The sequence below is a fragment of the Macrobrachium rosenbergii genome, chromosome 50 (genome assembly GCF_040412425.1).
Source record: "Macrobrachium rosenbergii isolate ZJJX-2024 chromosome 50, ASM4041242v1, whole genome shotgun sequence".
Classification (NCBI taxonomy): Eukaryota; Metazoa; Arthropoda; class Malacostraca; order Decapoda; family Palaemonidae; genus Macrobrachium; species Macrobrachium rosenbergii.
In genome coordinates, this window is record NC_089790.1 from 12,422,565 (window position 1) to 12,440,693 (window position 18,129).

At 36.1% G+C, this 18,129-nt stretch overlaps 1 protein-coding gene across 5 annotated transcripts in view; it reads left to right on the plus strand.

Moving 5' to 3' along the window:
- The window catches only part of EndoB (endophilin-B), a 76,741-nt gene that overhangs the window by 32,505 nt on the left and 26,107 nt on the right, over positions 1–18,129 (plus strand). For all 5 annotated transcript variants that reach the window (XM_067093828.1, XM_067093829.1, XM_067093830.1 and 2 more), the window contains 2 exons: positions 10,847–10,926; positions 11,725–11,835. In XM_067093828.1, coding sequence (XP_066949929.1) covers positions 10,847–10,926; positions 11,725–11,835 — 191 coding nt within the window. The remainder of the gene's footprint in view (positions 1–10,846; positions 10,927–11,724; positions 11,836–18,129) is intronic.

The window sequence follows — 18,129 nt, forward strand, 5'->3', positions numbered from 1 at the left end:
GGATGCCATTCACTCAGTCTTTTTGTTTTTAATTCATTCTTGAGGTAGGTAGATTGTACATACAAGCCAAATCAAATTTTCACCTGTAAATATTATTTTTGCTTAGCCGTAACTATTGCAGATAATGAGTAGTAGATGCATGAGAATGAAGTGTTTTGTAGGTTTTTCCTTAACATTTAGCTTTCATCATTAAATGAGAATATCGGGGAGTTCCTTACAGGATTCATTTGGCATCTTCTAACTCATTTTTACCTAAATACTTATCAGTAAATGTGATTTGGGAATCTCATCCTCTTGCTTCATGGTTTTGCTATTACTGTACTTTTCTGATCAACATATATTGAACTTAGTGTCAGGTGTTTCATGTTTTCTATTTCTAGGTTCGATGATGTGTACATTATTATTATTATTATTATTATTATTATTATTATTATTATTATTATTATTATTATTATTATTATTATTATTATTATTATTATTATTATTAATTATTATTAATTCAAAAAATTACCAAAAGCAGATTAACCATAGGGTTAGTTTGACAAGGAAAACAATTGATAATATGTAATCTTGTCTTTTGCTCAAGAGAATAAATATCCTTATCACCTTTGAAGAAGAATCAGTTATAAGAATTTTGCATTAAGTAATTATGCATTAAGTAATTATGCATTAAATACCAAAATTTTCTTCTGGACGATGATGGTGGTCTAGGAATAACAGCAGTTTGCAAGCAAAAGGTTTGACATACATGATCCTACTTACCTTAGCATTACATAGGACCAATTATGAATGAAATGGGGATCAAACAGTTGTAATTCAACACTTTATCAGATGGTTAGCTGGAGATGCAGTTCCCTGAATGGAATTGTGTTAATTTAAGGAGTGGAGAAGTGGGGTGAGGACTCTCTGCTCTTGCAAAAGTAGTTTCTTGAGCGCTTATGTTTTGATTTTTGCACAGAGTTTTCTTTAATGTTTCTATGGAATGATAAGTTGGAGTATTTTCTGTGATTGGGTAAGTGTTTTTCTTCTGTATAGCTAGATATGTTATATAAGTTATGTTTTTCATGTACTCACTACTCTAAGATTGGTTGTATATAAATATAAAAAGAGTGCTTTATTGTATCTTTAGGTAGAAAATAACTGTATTTTAGTCATTTGAGTTTTCAGACCAATTATATATATTGCTTTGTTCATATGAAATGACCAGCCATAACTTTGCAAAAGCATGGTCAGGAAGGCAGACCAAATCCTGAGTAGTGGTAGTTAATTGGATATGATTTAGCATCCTTCACTTCACTCTTTCAGTTTACAAAATTCTTCACCTTTTTGCTTGATCTGTTTATACTTACATTCCTCCATTTCATTCTCAGATAGCATTTTGACTTGTGCAATTGGGAGGTTATTGACTTCTGGAAGTGGTATTGGTTACATCTGTGGTCTTATAGTAAATTGAAGGAAAAAGTTTCTTCAGCATTCAGTGTTGAATCCCCGGTCTTTTCTTTGTTGAAAACACTTTGCATGTACCTCTCCAATATTTTCTTCCTCTCCAGAAATGAGCTTTGTAGTGATTCTTTCATTAATATTTGTTCCTTTGGCAATATCAGCCTTTGTTCATTAAAGCCTGTTAACAAGGTAGGAAGTGGTGGTAGGCAAGCAGACCCTTAATTTCTCTTTGACCATTGTTTAGCCAAGACATTTATGCTGCTGCGGAACCCTTTTATTGCTTTGATGGTCAAAGATGATTCTGGATTTTGGTTTTGTTTGTGATTGTGATGATGGATGACTGTTCTAAGATAAAAGACAAAATTGTTGGAAAAGCTTAGATGTCCTGGTTGGCTTCTGTACATTGCATGTGGTTCTTGATCCTCAAACTTTTGATCTTATTTCAAGGGTCAGGTTTGTGTAAAAGATTTTCCATGCTAGGAACATGTTACTTTGGTCTCCTTTTTTGTTGGCAGAAGCTCAGCAAGAATTAGAGGAATCCAAGAAGACCCAGTCAGTTTTGTTGGTTGTTACTTCTGATGGCTGGTTGTTTTTGTCATTCTCCTCAGCTACTTGGTTTAGTAGGGGGACTGACGGAAACTGAGGATGGCTAAGATGCTCTTTCTGGTCTTAATGGCATAGGAGGATTACCAATGGATGTCCATCACATGAACACTGACTGTTTATTTCCTCCTGTCACTCCAGCTTTTGGATCTGGTAAACTCCCATGGGTTACTGAATGTTCTTCGGCCATCGCACTGTCTGTCTGAGGATCCATCTGGCAAGCTTCCAGGAGTTGTTAAAGCTTTTTGGCCATCCATTGGTATGTTCAGGGGATCCATTTGGCAGACTTCCAAGAGTTACTGAAGGTGTATGGTCATGTCTTGGTCACTCCAGGGATCCATCCAGTAAACTCCCAGGCTATACCGGAGGCTTTTTGACCATCCCTTAGTCTGTCCAGGGATCCATCTGGCAAACTCACAGTCTTTACTGAATGCTCTTTGGCCATGCCTTGGTCTGTCCAGAGATTCTTCTAATAGACTCTCTGCTTTTGGATGGACCTCTTAGTGCTGTTCCTATTGCTGTTAATTTAACTCCCAAACCTGTTTGGATTCTGCCTCTACAGACACTTCAGAAGTAGTGGAAGAATAGCATGAGTGAGAAGTGTGGTAGTAGCAGAGCAAGAAGCGCAGCTTGCCTCCCCAACCTCCTCTTCCTTGTCCTCAGGCTCCTTTTGCAAAACTTTCAAAACTTCTACCTCCTTATCCTCTTCCTCACCATCTCAGTCTTGGGGCTGTAAAAGAGGTAGGGAGGGGGTTTCGTAAGTCCTCTCAACATAAGGAGTCCAGTCAGACTTCAAAAGGGCAACTTTCCCCCATAAAGGGATGTCTGTTGTTCGAGTTAATGGGAAGTGTGTTTAGTTATGAGGTTGGGTGTTATGGTTACACATTTACCTTTGACCAAGTTTCTGGTTCAGAAACTTGCTCATGCATTTCCACTTATCTGGACTTCTCAAGAGTGAAAAGTTGCCTCTGGTCCCTCCCTTTCTCGTCATATCTCTTTTGGAGTTATAACAGGGAAAGTGTATACATCCCATGGTTCCTGTTTGTCCCAGCTCATATTTATGGTGTTTACCACATTTTTTATTGGCCTTAGCTGGCTTTATTGACCCTGGTCCTTCATAGTAGGTCACCAGTCTGTATGTTCCTGGTAGTACATGTGGGTTTTCACCTAGGCTTACCATCAGTTGTGGCAATCTTGGCTATATTGCTGGATCTCAGTGAGAGAATAACATATCAATTGTGCTAATAAGAACCCTAAAAGAGTTCAGAGGTCTGGTTAAACAAATCATTTATAACTAACTAACTAACTACACCTGTGACTTTGAAATATGAGTCAACATCTACCCCTTCAAGTTCCAAACATTTGACATCACAGTCTGTGAAGCAGTTGCTTGGTCAGGTTGAAAAGTCTTTTCTCTCTACTTTTGTAGTGTCCTTCTCAGAGTGGGGAGATGCATTAGGATCTTCTGCAAGACAGCTGGGTGTGTTCAGGACCATACAGTCTCAGGAAAGCATCCATGCCAGTCCCTTGACACCCAGTATCCTTGATCAAGAAGACCTTAGGGTTTGCTCTTGAAGTGGTATCATCATTTATGCAGCTCTGGTCCCCACAGGAAGTGATGGAGGAGGTGAATTTCTTGGTTTGTGGATGGCAGAGTTTAGGTAATAGCTTCCTCACATTCCTCCAAGCTGCTTTTCCTGCCTTTGATGTGCCAGTGAAGGTACTAATCGTCTAAGGATGGAGATACCTGCCACTTTCACGTAGACCCAGGGGTTTACTTGTCAGTCTGCTGACAGTCTTCTTCTGGGGTTCCTTTGCTCAACAGGGATTTCTTTCTCCTTCAATGAAACTGGAACCATGGAGTCAGTTGCTTATAGGGTATTTTTCTTGAATTCCAGCTCAGTTTATAATGGAACTTAGGATAAATGAGAGTTGCCTAACCAGTAATTCTTCCCCTCCTCTTGGTAAAATGTGCTAGTTTGGTCCTTCTCTAAGAAAGGTGACCATAGTATTCACTTTCCTATCACTTTAACACCCATTATCATTATTATTATTATTAAAATAGTTTAACCAGACCACTGAGCTGACTAATCAGCTCTCATAGGGCTGGCCAACACAACATAGGTACTCAAAACTATACTTGATTGTAGTTTTCTTAAACATATTAGATATAACAATATTTAGATCTCCAGTATGACATCCATGTGAAGAGATCCATTAGGGAAAATCGTTGTGACCTTACTGATGCTTGGTAATTTTTTCTACTTCTGAGTCTTTTTTCATTGTTCTTGATAGTATTTGAAATTTTAACACAGAACATATTGACCAAATTTCTTATTATTTTATTCAGTCTGTCAGTAAACTTGTTTATACAATGCACAAAGCTCTTGTTTTACTTGAATATTATATTGTACAGCTAGGATTGTACATGTCATGCTCACAGAGTAATATCCCACCAGTAGTGGGTGCCCCTTATTCACTGAGTTCATCAGTCCTTTTTAGGTCTAATAAACAAATTATAGATTTATTGAGGTCCAATGTGATCTTTCTTATTTCATCCTAGTTCTGCATCATTTGCCTTCAGATAAAGATAGTACTGTATATCTTATGTACGTTCTTTTGATATGGGCATTTTTGCTGTAGGCACTTGAAGCTATTTAGGGGTTTTTGGTTTTAAATAAGACATGACTTGTACAGGACATGAGCATTTGCAGTAGCAAGTGAGTTTGGTTAGAAACAAATTTATTACGCTTTATTTTGTGTTTGGTCTGACCTAGACCTAGCTGAGTGGCATCAGTGTGAATTGTGCTTGTGTTTGATTTTACATACAAGTATGTGCTGCTTATTCAGTACTTATCAATCTCTCACATCTTAAATTATTTTTAGAGAGTTTTCATATTTTGTAATTGTCCATATTAGGAAGTCTATTTATTTAATGACCAATGGTGGCTCAAAATTAGAACTTGGACATAAATGATTTTTATTATGAAAAGCCTAATGTATCTGTCAGTATCAGTAGTCATTCACTTTTCCCCCAGCATGGTATCTTAGTGGCTCTGGCAAACCTGAAGCCTTAACTTGTCTTGATGAATAATTAGACTCTTGGAGAAAGAGAAGAAAGCCTTAATATGTTCTGATGAATAACTGGACCAACGAAAGAAGAGAAGAGTTACTTTACAAGCTCTGAGGACGAAAGAAAACAGATACATACTCAAGATTCCAAGAGATTTTTGAAGTGAAATCGTCCAGAGTAATACTGAGCAATACTTTGAGGTAAAAAGAGAAACATGTTCAGAATACCATGGTATTTAAAGGCAAGGAACTACTTGGGAGTGTCACTCTGAGGGAAATAAGGAAGGTGCTTACAAACACTGATTGACTAATTTTGTTCTGAGAAGAACGTCTGACTTTTTTAACATAAAAGCAAGAAAAAACAACATCTCAAATCTGAAAGGAGCACTGGAGGAAAAGGCCACACACATCAGGATCTACTAGGTTAAAAGAAGAAGACGGTCCTCAAACTGTAGCTGCTGCTTAGACTCAGCAATCATTGAATCCATTAGGGTAAAATTGTTTAAACTGAGAAGAATCTGAATGTGATTTCAAGATATCGTAAAAAGTCTAAAATGGATGAAACACTCAATAGAATGGCAGACTTGCATATTTTGTATATTTTTGGATGGTCAGACTGTAGGGCAGACCTGTTGTCTTATGCACAGAATGGAAAAACAAGAAAGGCTATATGGATCATTCCTAGGGGAAAACCGGGAATTATTACTTACAGCAGAAGGCTCAAGAATACCAGGAGCAGGTTAATCCTTAACCCTTGATATCCTGTTGTTGTGAAATGTTAACAGAAAGCTTGTTGCCAGTTCGGCAGACTAAAGCAGGAAGTAGAGGAGATACAACCATGAAGAGTTTGAGAATTAGCCTTTCTTCTTGAAGTGGTTATTTGTTCAAGTTGATAATTGTAAGTTATCTCAGCTGTCAGCATTATAATTAAGGTGAAACAGTAGACTATTCTTTTGTGTTGTCCCAGATACTTCTAAAGTAGAACGATTTCAAAACTGGCACTGCAAACATTCCATTCACCATCCCTAATGTTCTCTGGGAAATTTAAAGATGCAAATTACAAGGAAAAACTATACAGACCAAGCAATATTTCTGAAAAAAAACAAGTAGAGAATGCATTGACAAGAAGATAAGAGGGCAAGAAACCGGATACAGCATGATGGTTGGTGTGTGTGTTCCATAAAATTGAAGAAGAGGTAAACTGAATGCAGAGTTCTTCTGATCCAGAAAATGAACTTGACAAAGCCAAAGTTCCTTGTAAATAATGCAGATACAGTGTTCTACAAAATATGTTTCTTGAAAACGTGATATTTCAAAGCTGTATAAAAATGAATATCCTTTGCTGAAAGGAAAGTCAAAATTAGAAAATGCAAGAATTCCCAGAGGAGAAGTAGTGGTTCTTCCAAAACATGAATGTTCTCCACCAGTCATCAAAATTTCTATTATCCTGAGGCCCTGTGTGCTAATATCTGACCACTGGAGCACAATACTTGGCAGAAACCTGCAGAAAGATGGCCAGTCGAGAAGAAAATGATGTTGGCTGAACTGCAAACAAAATTCCAGCTTAGACTTGAGGCTCTAGGAAATAGAAGCAGAGGAACATGAAAGCATTTGACTGATAGTGAGGCTCACTGTTTTGTACTTGATCCTAATTGCTCTTAAAGGAAAGATTTAGGGGACTGCTGGAGAAAAACCACTGTTCATGCTCAAAGTGATTGAGGGTCTGGAAATCCATCCCTTAGGCAGGGCAAAACATAGGTGCAGACCAAGACTTAGAAATAAGAGAAAATATTTTGTGGGTTTAAAGAGAAATAGGAGAGATCTGATAGTTCCTCTCCTCATGGAGCTTGTTATCAAAAGAAAAGGTGTTGCCTCTTGCAGATAACTCCAGTGTCCGTCACACACTGGAGTGGGAACTAACTTTTTAAAGGCATCTGCTGCTGATCTTGGTTAAATGAACATTGACCAAAGACAAAGACCAAATCTTGATGGCAAGGAAGGCGTGCAGAATAACATACGACTGCTGAGAATCTGTGGAAACCAAGAGTAGCACTAGTGTTGCAGGTGCATCGTAGATGCAGGCAAGTAGTAGATTTAAATACACCACTAGAAGAGGACACACTCCTAGGGGCATGTGTATGACTTGGCATTGAATTTGGGTGGCATGAAGTGGCAAACAAATGTATTGTACACCAGTAGAGCCTGATGGGAAAGTTGGAAACAGCAGGTATTGACTAAAAACAAGGAGTAATCATTATAGGTTAGTGCCAGAAAGGTATCAGGTATGTGGAGGAGAGCTGGATGGACACAAAATCTAATTAGTGATTGAGGAGGCATTATGCGTGAGACTGCAGTCAGGTTATTTGTAGGAGAGGTGGTGAACTAAGAAAACAGGAGCCAAAATCATGGGCAGGTCCACGGCTGGTGCTGTGGTCTCTCTGCACCTGCTATGCTGGTTCATGCATTACAAGTTGCAGTGTTCTTGCCTTGTTCAGAAAAAAGAATGCTTTTACACTGTTGTTATCATAATTGATGTCTTCTGCTATACCTGCTACAGGTGCTGTTGCTGAACTTCACCTGCAAACACAGATGCTACTCTTCCAGGGTTATGGAAAATTGACTTGAGCTGCTACTGTTGCTATTGCTCAACTTACTGTACTTGTTAGTTTTGTGTTAGCTGTACCTGCTGCAGTTGGTAATATGGAAACATTATAGTAGGTTCTTTTAAGAATGATTCAGTTAACCAGGAGATCTGAGAATTGTAGGTTCATCACCAATCTACTTGCACCATCAGATCTTTTTCTTTTACAAGTGGATTGATGTGCTTGGAATTACTGCAGTGCACAAATAAACTTAAACTAAAGTAACAAGTTTGCAGTGAAAGAATTTTGAGTTCTGCGTGTTTGTCTTAGTCTGAGGTATGGGGTAATAGTACTACGTATAAGCAAAGGGAAAGTCTATGACAGAAATGGATGTGAAGGCTGGTGATCTGTCAGTTTTTCATTCTCAACCTCTGAAAAATCTTCTTTGGTTTCTGTTGCTTCATCTCCCATGCATCCAAAGATCAAAATCCTGTAAGTTTCAGAACATTATACCACCCAACCCAACTCTCTTTGTTTCGTAGAATTACATAGAAGTGCCTGAAAGATTTAATAGCCCATCCAAGGAGACACTAAAAAACTAACAAAAATGAAATGTGATGTATGTAATTCACTCGAGCTGTGTATTTTTTTAAGAGGTCTGTAGAACCTCAGCTGGAAGTGTATTGCAAAGTGAAGCAATGTTATCTGAAAAAGTTTCCACATTTGTTTGTTAGAATCTTTTCAGTTTGTTCCTATATATTGGATTTTCTTTATCAGGGCTTTCAAAAGAGCAGAAATTGATGCATTTTAGCTTTGTATGATATCCAAGGAGTTTGATTAATGGTATTAGAATGGCTGCTTTTACTTGTACCACTTCAAATCTTTCTCCACCTATCAGGGATGGTGCTCATGAGCAGCATACTTCAAGTGGAGTTCTAACATGTGCATTGTATGATGTTGGCAGTGTTTCTTTTTCTTAGTAATAAATTGACATTTTGATGTATCCTAGTATCATCATGGTTTTCTTTCCAGTTTTTATATATTGTGCAGAAAGTTATGTCACTGAAGATAATGACTCCAAGCTTGTATAATGTTGGTGTTGTTTCCTTTTTTCATAGTAACAAATTATGATGTATCATAATATTTTCTTGGTTTTCTTTTAATTTTTATACTTATCATGGTTAGGTCATGGGCACTTGAGAATCAAGCACAGATAACTGTACCAACACAATAATCATGGGTATCAGTCAAACCTACAGGTATCCAAGGCACATCAGGAAACTGTAAAGGTATCTTATGATGAAAACTTGGATTCCTGTTGAACATAATTAGGCAACTGTGGGCCAGTGAGTTGGTCTTTTGACACATTCAACTGTAGAGGCACAAACAGCCATACAGGTGTCTATAATGCTGATGTGGTTTCCCAGTACAAGTCATCACACAAATGAAAAGCTATTATACAGGCATCTTTGTCTCATCAGACACAACCTTAGACAAATGTGAGGTAAGCAGCCATTTGTACAGATGTGATGATTAAGACTGACTTCTGTACACCAAATTGGACAGCTGAAGCAACCACAGGTACTTGTTGGGTATAAGGCAAATATGCAGGCACTCATGAGGCAGATTTAAACTGGTAACACACAAGATCAGGCAACTGAACAGATGTCTATGGTGCGTAAGGCAACTGAATGGACCTTGCACCTAAGATAATTTCTCAAGTTATTATTATTGTTGTGCTGTGGGAGAATGTTTGACACCTCTTGAGAGGAGCAGCTATTTGTAGAGTATGTTTGACACCTATTGAGAGGAGCAGCTATTTGTAGAGTATCAGAATGATAATATGGTAGGAAGAAATCTGTCATTCTGCCGTATTGTAATATCCTAATTACTGGAAAGGAGTGAAGTCCTTGGCATTAGACAGTTATGATCAGGGAAAGTAAGCTTTCTTCTGTGTCATCCAATTGCCAATGAGGAAGTTTAACAGGCAGCCTGACACAGGAAGATCTTATGTTTTTGAGTTCTGCCTCGAAAATTTTGCTATATAGACATACTGTATGTATTGTATAGGAGAGAAAAAGTTGGTACTTTTATAAGATGAGACTTGTTAATACCCCCCTGCCCCCCAATTCAAGCCTGGATTCATGAAGGATATGGAAAATGGTCTAGGCTACGCATATTTTTTTTATTTTTAAAGTTGTTACAGTAATTTTGGGGTCATGCACAGATAACAGTAAGTAAGGGAGGGCGAGTAGTGCAACAAGAAATGAAAAGTACTCCCTATATGTAAAGAACAAGGTAGTGTTTATATACAGTAGATACCTTCAGTATCATGGATTGATGTCATCAATTCCAGGATGAATCACAAAACATATTTTCAGAAGATGACACAGTCAGACCCATTTCTTTTCACTTAATTCCAGTTTAAAGTTAGAAGATACGTACAGTATATTGTATTATAATCACTTTTTCACTGGATGATATTTATTCCTATATATTTCTAGGTAATATGATTGAATTTCCTCACACATGTTGCTGCGTAATATGGTTGAATTTACTCTTCTGTGAATTGGTGTGCTTACCCTTCTACCAGTTCATGAAATACTGAAAGTTTGTAAACTATTTATTCAGTTAAATAAATATTAAAAGTAATCCAAAGCATATATTTTGGTCTCCCAGAATTTAACATTCTTCTGATTTTGGCACAGTTGTTACGACCAATTTTTTTACTAGAACATCATGGAGCAATGTCGTTAAGGATACTGTTGGAAAAGTCCATGTTGCTCACTGAAAATGCTTTTGTTGGATTTTCTACACAGATCCCAAACATACTTCCATTTAAGTTTTTTTTTTTGGTATAAATTAGGTTCTCATTAATGTAAATTTGTTGCTCACATATACTGTATATTAATATTTACTGTAACGATGATTTATGAAATTTCTCTAAAAATATGATTTTTCTAATGAGTAAATGTGGACTACTGCAGCATGCATAAATTATAGATATTGTTTATTAGGCAGCAAATACTGGTTTTGGAAACATCTTACTGAAAACAGTACAGTACTACAAACTATCTTTTATAGGGTATTAAGAGGGAATACTGTATTTTGGAATAACCTGAACATTTTCTTTTTGTTTCTTGTAGGCTGAGGCTGATTTAAGGAAGGCACAAGCAGATTATGACAGACAAGCAGAAATTACAAAGTTGCTTCTTGAAGGTGTTCGGTGAGTATTCTTTAGGTACAGTTCTTCAGTGTTTATGTCCAGAATTTAATATGTTTTCCCCAAAACAAGCTCCTTTTTTGTATTAGCGTATTTGTTGGTTGGAAAGATATATAGAATAAAGAGACACCACTTCATCAAGTTTTGATCAGTAGCATTAAATAGATGACCTGTTAATCTTTTCTTTTGATCTAGATATTGATTTGGGAGGACAAATGGAGAGGTGGTGGCATTTTCAGGTTTTGTTACAAAAATAAGTGGTTGAATTTAACAAGAACAGATGTACAAATTGGAATTAAGTATTAGAGCCATGAGGCTATAGGATTTGCTTAAGTTGATCATCCTTTATATTGATTTAAAAAAAAATCCTATATAAGAATTACATTCTGTACTATTACAGAATTATCAAATCCCCAATTTTATATTACATAGAGTACATATCATATTAACAAGTTTTCAGTTATATATGTGTATGAGAAGCAAATATCTAGCATTAATAAATCATGGCAGTATGACTTTCACAAACCCAACTGTCTTCATGTCCACAGTACATTTGTTTGAAGTTTTTTATATTCCTTTTTAGGGTGATAGGTTTTTTATTTCAGTAGTGAAGTACATAAATTATTTGTTTTTTCCTGTTGTATTTTTATTTGCTTATGATAGGCAACTAACACTCAAGATTAAGCTATTAGTATATATATATATGTATGTATTACATACTGTATAGAATAATATATTTACAAGATTACTTTTCACTCAAGTTATGTTTGTGATTTTTGAATGAATCTTTTATATTTCAAGGTCATCTCAAGCTGCACATCTTCGACACCTAAATGAACTTGTTGAAGCTCAGGTGCAGTTTTATGAGCAGTCCTACAAAATCATGACTGAACTACAAAAGGAAATGGCAAGGTAAGTGTTGATCCTTATGTAATTTTTGTAGACTACAGCACTAAGGAGCAAAGGTAAGTGCACTGTTCAACATTTTTAGGAAACCTATTTTGTTAAAGTATCAGGGAGATGATGGATAATTTCTTTTTGCTTAGACATTGTTTGTACAAACAAGGATGGACAGTGTATTTGACTGATATAACTAGTATGTGTGGATTTGTATATACCACAAATATACGTTATTACTGTAACGATAAAATGGATTAGCTTTACCATTGGTAGGTAGTAACGTAAATTTTCAAGTTTTTGTCTTTCCTCTCTGTTAGTAGCTGACTTAGCAAAAATTGCACACGAACTGAACTGGAGATTTTGTTTGTAGGAAAGTAGTGAATGTCATCAGTATGTCACAATCTTACATATGAATTTTGAGCCAATTATTTCCCCAGGTAAGCCATTATTAGAGCCAATGAAAATATGGCAGATGGTGAGGTATTGCAAGCTGAAGTCAGAACAGAGCTTTATTAGCATTGTTGCATCCTGTAGATGTCCAACTACATTTTTCGTTTTTATGAGTTATGATTTCTCAGTGTCTGGAGACACATTCCTTGGGGTCTGTTGTAGCAACAGAGCAAGAGCATTGTCCCATCTGTTAGCAAATCATTCTAGGTAACTGGTGCAGTAATTATGTAACTTTCACTCCTCCCTCATTCTCTATTATGACATCTTGCAGTTTACTCTAAAAGCGGGATACATGCAGTCCCCGGTTGATGGCAGGAGTTCTGTTCCGGGGCAAGCACCGATAACCGGAAATCGTTGTTAATTGGAACATCCAATAATTACGGTAATGAATGGTGTTTACGACGCTGTAAGCACCGATCGGCGCCAAGAAACCGCTTACTGACACCAATAAACCGCTTACCAGTGCCAAAAGTCACTTACCAACACCCATAAACCACTTGTTGGTGATGATAAACCTGCCAATGCCACTAAACCACTTACCTGCACCAAAAATCGCTTCCTGGTGCCAAGAATCTGGTTAACGACATAGATAGCCAAGCGTTGTAAAACCAAACGCTGTTAACCGATGACACCAGTAAACGGGGACTGCGTGTATAAAGTACACTGAAAGTCTCATACAAGTCACAGGTTTACCCTCTATGTAAACTCTGACCTGCATATGCAATCAGTTGAGTCATAGTACACAATATTTCATTTTAGCAGTTTGATGATTTTACCATTCAAGTCCTCCCCACCTAAATTAATATTTGCCTATATAAGTTATGGATTTTTTAATAAACCGATATTTTAGTGTAAACTACTGATAAAGACAAATCCTTAGGACCAGCCCTGTGAGAGCTAAATGAATTGGCTCAGTGGTATCTTCTACATATTTTTTTCCAGATAGATAATTTGCATAGTATACATGTAAGCAAGTGCTTGATATGATAATTTTATTGGCTGCACCATTTACTTGTCATTGTTAAAGTTGGGCAAGATGAGAAAATTATCAAAATTTGTTCCATTTTATTCATGGAAGTTTAGGAGGCTTTTTATGTACAAAAGTAGGAAGAGGGAGAGTCAGTACTTGGGTTTATTGAGTACCAGAACCAAAAGTATACACAGTAATTATTTATAAAGATTTGACGCACTATTACTTAGGGTTGAGAGTTTCAAGGATGTCAGGACCATAAACATAGAACTGATGATTAGCTGGTGTTCTCCATGTGTTCTACCTCTAATGTAGAGGCCATAGGAAGATAGTAACCATAATAGCAGAGTGACTAAACATCTTAAATCATGTGAATTTCATGAAATGAAGTTTCCAACTATGCGTATGGATCTCATTTCACCAAGGTCATGGAAACAGCCACAATACATTTGACAGTGACATCATTAAGGCTGGACTATACATCTAACTTGTATCTAACAGGCATTGGAACAAAAGACATGGGAACTGAGACATAGGATGTCTAAACACATGAATTTAAAACAGCCTGATGTATAGGAAATTGATTATAAGTGTTAATATAAGTTCAATGAAGGCCAAGTCGCACTTCCGTATTTTCACAGGGCTCAACCTGCAGGATTAATTCTAAAGTGAGGTGTGAAAATTGGAGCAAGATGAAGACAGTAGTACAGGTAAATAGGAAGAGACTAGGGGAATGGGTGAAAGGTAAATCAGAAAATAATGTACCTGGGTGCCAGAGATAGACTTCAAAGAAATTTCAGTACTACTATCTAAATTGCACCTCACAAGGTTCATTGTTGGTGATAACCCCTTATGGCAGATGTGATGGCGTGGTGTCCTGCTTCATTTTGGCCTCATTTTTAATTGGGTGACCCTTGCCAGCCAGTCAATGTACACCTTGCCTTGGTGTCAAATATTCATGATGAGTATAACATGGTCATGATATATATTTTAGCTACTAATACCAACTTGAAGATCAGGGTAGTTTTTAAATTTGAAAAAGGTTACACAGCCCTCCTTTTTAAAATAATGGTATTGAATCTTGTAAACAAAAATATTTATGTATTCTAGATAACAAACCACACTTTCATGCTTGAGTACTACCCCTATGTCATCTGTAGTTTGAACCAGTTTTCAGCAAACCCTAAAGATGGAATAAAAGAATGGCTGTGGTAGTGACAGGCATGCCTAGTATTTGTAATTTCATAAACAAAAGCTCTACCACATTTACTAAATTTGCATACCATCTCAGCTGAAAATATGGTTATCATAAACTACTGTATTTTCCAGCGTCAAAGACATTATTTTTTTCCTAGAGCAGGTCTTGGAAATTTACTATGCGTCTGAGATGTTGAAGGTTACATATTTCATCAGCTCAACCTAACCCCAGAGGAAGATTATCTATGCTAGACAGCATCCAGAATACTTGTATATGACCCCTGAATGAAGTGTATAGTAAATAAACAAGAGTATTGTAAAGAAAAAGTATACATTGTCACAAAGATTCATTCTTATTTTGGCGGATTATGGTGGATAAATTAATGGACGAGAAATAATTTAAATGTTTTACTATGTACTATATCAATATTACTGTACAAGTATTTTTGCTGTTCTCAAATGACCCTAACTTTAAGGGAACATTATCAGCTGACAATATTAAAATTGTGTTAACATTAAACGGATTTACCAGTAAATCTAATTAGAGCAAGATTATCGTAGTGAAAGTGGAAATTGTTTAGTGCATTGCTTTTTATGATGATTTCTTCAGAAATTCACACAACTTTATTCTTGGTAATAATATGCAGAATGTAATTTTTGTATTTTATGGGTTTTAATCTTTATTCAGTTTTTATTTTGTTTTAATTGAGGTGCCATGTTCATGCCATGTTCTAACCAAGTGTAACTGTGCAGTGAAATGTTATTCAGTATTTTTAAGGCTACTATTGGTTTTAGTTGTTTCTGTCTCTGAGATTAAAAGAATTACTGCATAGGCTTACATGCAGTACTATCAGAATCTTAAAATACTGTACCAACTGAAGCCCCATCCACTTTCACACACTGAGACACATTGGCCAACAAAATATCTGAAGCAACATGGCTCTGGGTAGTTTATACTGTGTATGTTACTTTGTAATCTATTCAATTTTTCAGTCAACTTTTTTGTTATCATCAGAAAATCTTATTTAATATTCAAGTCAGTAATGTTGAAAAACTATAAAACAATATTTTTAAAGGACAATGAACTTGAAAAAAACAATAATTAAAATGCTTTAGCAACTGAAGCCACAGTATGTGATGCACTGAGACAATCAAATGTGTGTACTTGCCATCTGAAACAAAGCCATGAAATAGTGCGTGTTTTCGCCTTATTTTTATGTTTCTCTTTTTGTTTAAAAAGTTTTGCTAGTCAAAATTAAGTTGTATCTTCAGGTTGGAGCGTCATAGATGCGGGGAAATGTAATTGATTGTACGGGTATTTAGACATAAGATTATTTTAGTTTTAAGTCATATTTATTTAATTAATCCTTCTGGTCACAATTTATGCTTTAGTCTTTAAAGCACCTTGTGTAAAGTTATAAAGGAGGAGACTATTTGTTATTCTAAGGCCTAGTGGGTATTATTATGTGTTGGTATAATTGTGAAATGAAATCAGGTATTATTTTCAGAAATCAGGAGCTTTTGAAACTAACAAAAGATTGAACTTCAGATGTTCCTTACTCCTTGCAGTGACTTGAAAATTCTGCTTTCGCCTTCCTGTTCTATAAAGGATACAGTACTTAAATTGTATCCCCTGGTTGTTTTGTGAGGTTTCTTGCATTTGACATAAAATGACCTCATGATTTTTGGAATATTATTATAGAATAGGGAAGTAAAAGTGTGGCCCATATACTTTGCATTGTATTCTTGCTAGTGTCCATTATTTTATTTTTGAGGATTGTTGCTGTGAAATAGCATAATAATTGTATTGTGTTGAGTTTGATGTATCTCCCACTTTGTGATGATTTGTGTTTGTGTCCTCTTTTAGAATTATTGAAAGTGCAATCCTGAAAAGCTGGAGTATTACAAAGCTCAGTCATGGTTTAGTTTCTAGAACTTGATTCTATAGCACTGTACATTAAGGCTGCTATGTAATGCAGTATACTCTAGGCTGCAATGTATGCATTCCAAAGAAAATTCAAACTGTAAGGTTATGTATGTGCTTGTATCTGGGACGTAAACAATTAAAAGTTTCTGTTGTTGTTGGGTAGAGGTGATACGTATAACAGGAGTGCAAATTAGCCTGGAGTGAGGGGAGTAACCACCAGTCACTTTGCAAAGTAGATGTGTTTTCCTTGGAGTGATGAAAATGTTTCCTTTGCATTTGTTGAGTTTTAAAATTTATTCATCACAATTGCTCTTTGATTCAGAACATTTTGTGTGTATCATTCTTTTGTTAAGTTAAGTTCAGCTAGTGTCAGGTTCCTTGATGTATTCCATTTTTGTTAATCATGCACATTGTATAATGCTTCTTTTTCAAAGTATCCCTCTTTGGTGGTTATTTACAAACCATTTTTGCCGTACTGTTAGTGAAATATTTCATTCCTTTCACCGAGAGAGTTCAGAAAGTTTTTTGTTTTCTCAAGATTTCAGTCTCTTTGAACTAAGTTATTTGCCTAAAAATCATCTGATTATAAGCTGTCTGGGTTTTGGATGACATTCTTATGGGAAAAGATGGAGGTCTAATAAACCACCAGTAACTAATGAACAGTATGGATTGCTGTCTGACTCTGTTTTAGTATTGGTGCTCTCTCTTGAACTCTCCTAGTTCTCATGCACAGCCAATAAGTAAGCTAGGTTCTGGTCATTCCCTGGTTTTTTCATGCAAAGAAGCTCTTTTAAGTAGTTTACTAATCGTAACCCAATTTGTCCCTGCAATGAATGACATTTTATCTGCAATTTCCCATGATATCCTCCACACACTCTTTGTGGATGATTTGTCAATATCATTTCCTGGGACTGAAGTGGCTTTGGTTTGATATGGATAAAAATAAATGGCTTCAGTTTTCTACAGAGATCATCATTGTACATTTTTGCTGTCTTTGAGATGTACATAAAGACCCTGCTGATTATATATTAAGGGTGAAAGTACTCTTTGTGTACAGGAAGCACATTTCTTAGGATTAGCCTTTGACCATTGGCTAATGTGGGTTGCTTGCCTTAATTCTCTTAAAAAACAAATGTATGGATGTATTTAATATTTTAAAAGTACTGATACGCACATTTTTATATGCAGAACATCAGGCTTTTTAGGCTATGAAGCACATAATTTATCTAAACATTCTTAAGATTTTTCCCAGCAACCTTATCCAGGTTACAGGTGTACCATTCTGGCATCAGACTTGCCACAGGTGCTTTTAAATCCTCTCTTATCCAAGCCCATTTAGTTGATACAGGGAAGTTACCTCTGGACTTCCACTGACAGATTTTGGTCGGTAGATATTGGTATATCTAAGATTACAGACTTCCAAGTTCCCTCACTTTTAAAACTGCTTCAAAAGAAACTTAATTTCATTTTTGTGAGACACACCCAAAGCATTTTTAGGGGAATAAAAAGAACACGATAGAGGAGGAAATTAGGTCCAGTGTTTTTTGGAACATATTTCATAGCATGAATACTTCAGAACATGTGTATGGAGAGGTTAATTGTTATGATTTGGAGTAATTAGTACAGATTTATTTATAGTGATGCTTTTCTAATGTGAATGTTTTTTACAAAATCTTAGTTTTTCAAATTAAAATATTTATTTTTAGTGTGTATAACAATAGTTTTTAGAATGCTAATATACGCAGTGAATGAAACAATCGGC